At 36.7% G+C, this 6,607-nt stretch overlaps 1 protein-coding gene across 1 annotated transcript; it reads right to left on the bottom strand.

Moving 5' to 3' along the window:
* Window positions 1-1,572: 1,572 nt before the first annotated feature.
* LOC112200505 (urea-proton symporter DUR3) lies at window positions 1,573-6,254 on the bottom strand. Its single transcript, XM_024341543.2, has 9 exons — window positions 5,909-6,254; window positions 4,554-4,661; window positions 4,353-4,448; window positions 4,156-4,238; window positions 3,821-4,041; window positions 3,460-3,722; window positions 3,117-3,355; window positions 2,257-2,906; window positions 1,573-2,063 (listed from the first exon to the last, which is right to left on the bottom strand). Exons 1-9 carry the CDS (start codon window positions 6,092-6,094, stop codon window positions 1,780-1,782), a joined length of 2,130 nt encoding a protein of 709 aa, XP_024197311.1. The 5' UTR covers window positions 6,095-6,254; the 3' UTR covers window positions 1,573-1,779.
* Window positions 6,255-6,607: the final 353 nt, after the last annotated feature.

Genomic DNA, 6,607 nt, shown 5'->3' with positions numbered 1-6,607 from the left:
AATGTCATTTGAATCTGGTTTAGTGAAGTCGAGTTTTTGCACATTTGCATTCGACATTCAAAGACAAAGGAGAATAGATTAGTTTCGGAGTAAAAACTTCCACGACAACTAATATAAGATTTCCGAGCCTTAATGCTACCAAGAAATCAATTTCCAAGAATATTTGGATTAGACCAAACAATAATGTTTTAATATGGTCACAATTTGATGCTTACGGATGCTCTTAGTCCAAGCATTATGAACACTCTTAGTTCATACGAACGCTCTTAGTTCGTTTAATTATGAACACTCTTAGTTCGTTAAGCGTGAATCCCCACAATTCTGCTTTGTTAAATACTCAAAACCATTTGGCAACATATATTCCAACATTCTGCAAAAAATAAAAGGAATTTAAAAGACAAGAAAGTAGGAACTTTAATCTTTAAAACTTACTTGTTGAAATTCGGAGCAGATTCGCTTCTGAACAACTCCCACTTCGAATAGTGTACAGGTCTCAAAACGACTCCAATAAGGCTGAAATTTGGAGGTCAGATAGAAGAGGCAAAGACGAACAACTTTGATGGAGGAAAGATTTTGATCTGATGTCCCGATCAAGAGGTTTTGGGGTGTGCAAATAGGCTGATATGCACAGGAACGAGCGTACTGCTGTGTTGCAGGGGCAGCAGGCGTGCGACGATGTTGCAGGGGCAGTGGGGGCTGTAGGGAGGCAGCAGGGACTGCAGGGAGGCTGCGGTAGAGGGGTTTTTTCTTGCTAGGGCTTGGGTTAGAGTATCGTGCTGATAACGTGTTGTAGAGAATTGGAAAAATTGTATTGTATTGTATTCATCTCATCATGAGGTTTATATAGGGTTACATCATGTATACAAAAGACAATACATAATACTTATACTAATCACTCGCACATTACGAGTCTGTCAATCGCATACATTACGAGTCTGTCAATTGCACATTACAAGTATGTCAATCGCATACATTAAGCAATACCTATTGCATGAATAGTCATTATCATTTACAACAAGGTTTTGATTGTGAATCAGATTTGATCAATTTTTGGCCAGAATGTCCGTTTGAGACGCATGATACCTTTCCAAAATAGGAACGACGAGATCTTCAAGACTCACTTTAGTGAGCCCTAACGGATTTAGGCCAAAATATGTCGTTTTAATTATCCGATTCGGGATTTAATATTTTTAGGCTAGTTTTACATTTGTTTTAGAATTCTTATATTTTAGGTTTATTGCAATGATGCGGAAAGCGTGAACACGATAGTAAGAGACTCCATCAAGTGTCGAAAGCCATATGAAATGAGCTAGAATCCACTAGCAATTACGGGCACAGCCGTAAAAAAGATAGAGAAACTTCTCTAATATTTGGTTTTTTATGGATAACTTGAATGAAAATTACAATCTAAGAGGTGCCTTATATATAGGGCACATAGCATAAACCTACTACAACTAGAAAACAAAAAGAATAATTTTTTATAGACTAAAACTAGAAAACCTAATTAAACCTCATTAAATAAAAATCAGAAATAGAATCGTAGATACTAAAAAATATTATGCAAATATATAATTGAAATCTCAACTAAGATTTTGCTCGAGAATGCCGATATATCCAAAATAATAATTTATGATTAATTCCATCATTAAAAAGCCTATTTTAATACCAATTTTCATTATTCAAATTATTCTTCTTAATGTGAAGACGCTTCTTTTTTTTCGAGATTTTTTGTTAAAATTGGCTAAAATATCGTCCTACATCGCAATCACTGACCAACTCTTATGGTTGCAGTTGCTCTATTGGTTCTTTCTTCTTAGCCTTCTCCTTCTCAAGCAAGTAAATTCTCTCTGCTTCTGGTATAGCCAACATGATTGCGCGCATCCTCAAGTTCATTTCTTCAACGTTTTCCATGAGCCTGTCATTTGTAAACATGCACCGAAGGACACTCTGGATCGTTTCCCAGCTCTCGAATACCGGAAAAGCAATGATGACAATAGAACCAATTGTACCCCATGCTATTGCAATCACTGCCCAGAATGTGAAGTACCCTATGCTAAAATCCCCTGCACCCATTGACAATATAAGAAATAATCAATTTTACTTCTTATTGTGGCCACTTAAGGAGTGTTAGAATCATTATTGGAATCACTGCCCACTATACTAAAATCTCATGCACCCATTCACAATATAAGAAATAATCAATTTTGATTCTTATTGTGGCTACTTAAGGAGTGTTAGAATCATTATTGGAATTACCTGCCGGAAGACTTAGAAGAGGCCACAACAAAACAATCACAAAAGTAAATCCAACACCCCATTTCACTATCCATGCTTTTGCTCTCAATAATTTCTCCTCCTTGTACTCTTCGGCTGGCAGCTCACTCTTTTCCTCCTCAACCAATGTGATCTGCTTGGTTGTGCCCCAGTCGTAGTTTTGTGGTGACACAAAGCTACAGATAGCATGTATAGCACCACCAGTAAGTATAGAGACAAGGTTTCCAGCAAGCATTGGTGCATTCCTACCTGTTGTGTCAAGATTCACTCGGCCATATTCAATTTTCGCAACCGATAGCCAAGTGATGATCCCAAGAAGACAACCAATGGTTGCTCCTAGAATTGCTCCAATTGCATTTGCCTTTCTCCATAGAAGCATAAAAGCAATGGGAAGCACTGCAGAGCCAATGAGCACTCCCATTGCCAGATATATCCAATCCAATGAAACTCCTGCCTTGTTTAGTATCGCTGCTAACAACCCCATAAAGCATCCGAAACCAAAGATGACAGCCATAGAGACCTTGAGGATTGTCTTTCCAGTTGCATCTGGATTTATGTATGTGCGGTAGATATCATATGTACATAATGAGGATACTGCTATAAGCTCTGAAGAACCAGCAGATGTCACTGCCCTGTTCAAAATATAAGATAGTTGGAAGATCAAAACCTCAAGTATTCAAAAGATCTTCACCAAAATGTATGTAATTCTGTTTTAACCAAAACATTTCTACGGTCTATAGCATAGTATGCTACTGCTGAAGTACTTGACATCAAGTTCCTAGACATTATGTCTATGAATTTCTTTGCAACAAAATATTAAATATATATAAGCTAAAACTCACATGAAGAGCATAGTAAGAAGAAGAACTGCTCCTCCTTTTCCCATCAAAGCTACAGCTGTTGCAGGAGGAACAAGACCACGACTTGCTTCACTTTCTGTTATTGGTAAGTCAAGTGCCAGTGCTCCCAGACCTAGTGAAGTTCCTAGAGAGAATGGGACTGCAAACCAGACAAGCCCACCTAACAAGTACCCCTTGTGAGTTGATGACGCCCGTGCAGCTATGGCGCTTACCCAATATCCCTGAAGTTTCCAGGGGGTTACTTGAAGTGTGATAAACAAAATTTCTGAACTTAAACATGTGAAATTATGTCTTCTTAGTTGGTCTTAAAATTGTATGAACTTACATTGTCAACAAAAACAGTGCCAAAGTTTCCAACAATGTTGATAATCCCGAACACTAGCCCTCTGGAACTCAGCATTGTTAGGTACGACCCTTTGTAATTCCCACCAACAGGACCACAAGACTGCCCATGGTGAGAAATTGGCTCCTGACAGATTCTTGATTTACTTGCTACCTCTACCAGACGGTCGTACATAACTCTGGGGCTACCGAGCTCATTGCTTGCCATATATACAAGGTAAACAAATATGACTAGGACCACGTGAACTGAAACCAAATACATGAAGAACAAATATGTCAGACTGACATGAATAGATAAAGAGAAATGCATCAAAATAACTTAGAAGGGAGATGTTAATGATTACCTATAACAGAATGTATATAGCTTGCCAAGAATATGGCTTTTAGACCTCCAGCTAAAGTGTAGACAACTACTCCAAGAGGTATCAGGAAGCAAGCAGCATAGATATTTACTCCGGTAAGTACATTTACAATGGCAGAACCACCGAGCAGCAGCATTGCCGTTACAATAATATTTGTCAAAAAGCAGAAACTGAGGAAGACTACGTGTGTGGCCGTGCCCCAGCTGAAGAGAAATATTGATGATTACAATTGATTATCTATGAGCTTTTGGACACAAATCCTGTGAGGTTTGAAACTTGATGCATTAAATCAGTTCTTTTAATTGAACCAAACATACCGAGCTTTTACAATTTCGCATACAGTGTGAGCATGAGGAGCCTTTCTCTTGATCTCTATAGCCATTATACCAAACAAGAGTACCTATTTTTTACCCAAATCAAACAATCCTTATTTATCCATGGTATTAGAGGTCATTTTATTAATCTAATGAACTGACTCTAACAATCAGCAGTGTAAAGATCAGCTTGGACGTGCCTGAATAGTCGCTCCACTAGCATACCAGAAAGGTCCACTTACTCCATACTGCCAAGCAACATTTGAACTTTGCAAAATTGTAGCTGCCCATGTCCACTGTAAAATAAAATTTTGAAAACATAGGAAGCTCAATAAGTCCACCAAAATTACCCTTTTCCATAGAAAAATTGCAAATGGCTGCATTAATCACAGGGACTGTACCTGAGATACAATCACACTAGCTAGAAGCCCCGTTTTAACATTTCTTCCGGCAGTGTTGAACCATTCGGATGTGTACTTCGAACCAACATACCGCTTCTCCAGCCATACCTGATTCACAGATACAATAATGAAAATGATATAAATTTAACATTGACTAGAGTCTTTTCATGTCCTGCTATTCATACGGTAGTGAAAATGTTTCAAGTTTCACATAGCCTCTTGAGTCTTGACAATAGGGCTAGTTGGTCCTCTTATAAACCAGTATAATCGTATGTAAATATGTATACTCATTTTGCAGAACACAAAAATCGAGTGTAGAAAGTTATATCATCCAACAAAAAATCTATGGGGAAATATCACTAAAGGTCACTGAGTTATGACTTATTTGACACTTAACTTACTGTATTTTCAACAATATCACTTAACTCACTCAGTTTTATATCCGTCTTCCACTTAACTCACTGCCGTTAATTCAACTGTTAGAAGCCGTTAAAATTGAGGGTATATTTGTCAAAACACTTAAAAATCATTTTTAACTTAAAAAAAAACTACATTTATTAGACTTTTTTTCAATTTTTTTAAATTTCTGAAATTTCTAATAAAAAATGATTTTTTTTAACTTACATATAATTTGAAAAAAATTTGTCTTTTTAAAAAAAAAAATTAGAAATGCATTTTTTTAGTGTTTAGACAAATATACCCTCAATTTTTTAAATTTCTGAGATTTCTAATAAAAAATGATTTTTTTTAACTTAAATATAATTTGAAAAAAAAAATTGTCTTTTTAAAAAAAAGAGTTAGAAATGCATTTTTTTAGTGTTTAGACAAATATACCCTCAATTTTATTAGCTTTTAACGGCAAAATTAACGACAGTGACTTAAGTGAAAGACGGATGTAAAACTGAGTGAGTTAAGTGATATTGTTGAAAATACAGTGAGTTAAGTATCGAATAAGTCATAACTCAGTGACCATTGGTGATGTTTTTCCCTATTGGCAATGAATAGAGAGGTTCATGACAACGACTTATTGTAACACAAGGATTAAGATTCTGTTGTGAGATCGATATACAATCAAAAATGTTAATAGAAAGGACCTGCTATTCCAAAATAACTGGGATTTATCTAAGGGTAAAGTTTTATTTTCGTTTGTTTTCTTACTATTGTTTTTTAAGAGCTAAAGCACACAAAAGTTGACTTGCTGGTAAATTTTATTTTCTTTACCCTGAAGTCAACTCCAAAAATTGTTAGTTGTGGACTTTAGTTCAACTGAAAATTTTAACCAAACATCATTGACAAAGTTGTATTCATCAAAAGATAGAAGATGAAAGAAATAGGGGCCATATACATATACATACCAGGAAAGATGTGAAGATAGCAAAGAAGGCTCCAAAGCCAAGAATAACAGAATATCCAACGCTCTGACTGAGCACTGCTTTCCCTTCAAAGAAGCTGCTTTGCCTCCTACAGCCATCTCCAGACACAACGTCGTAGTACTTGCTGGAAAAGTCGAACGGTGGACACCGTGACCCGGAGCTTGCCATCAAGTTAAGGCTAGCAAGCTTGCAGCTTCACGGCCTCCAGTTATATCAGTAATATATATATTTTGTATCGATGCTTCTGTTTTTACATGGAAGACAAAAATAGCTGCAAATGTCAATAATGAGCTGATGGGAACAGAAATGCAGACGGGTGAGGTCGCTTAAGTTTCTTTTTAAGCAGTGCCAAGCGTGAAGCACGTGTTTTGTATGGGTTTTGTATATGGGTTTGGCGGAACCACGTGCGGACCCGTGGGTCCCGTGCTCCACTCACTTTCAAACTGTCCGTTCGAATTTATTGATTAGATTCTTTTGTCTAAGAGGGTAGAAGGAGATACTTCAGACCAGAGAGAGAACAAACGGGACGAATCTAATTTGGGCAGCCAGACTAGTAAGTAAGCATGCAAGTAGCTATAGAAATTAAGAACAATTATTGGACTTGTGATTGCGTATTTCCATGCGTTGAGTTACTTGCAAAGTTTCAAATTTCTCTAAAATTATCAAAATTTCCGTAATTCA

The sequence above is a fragment of the Rosa chinensis genome, chromosome 4, assembly GCF_002994745.2.
Source record: "Rosa chinensis cultivar Old Blush chromosome 4, RchiOBHm-V2, whole genome shotgun sequence".
NCBI lineage: Eukaryota > Viridiplantae > Streptophyta > Magnoliopsida > Rosales > Rosaceae > Rosa > Rosa chinensis.
Note: the sequence above shows the minus strand (reverse complement) of the source record. Positions and strands in the feature narration are given on the sequence as shown.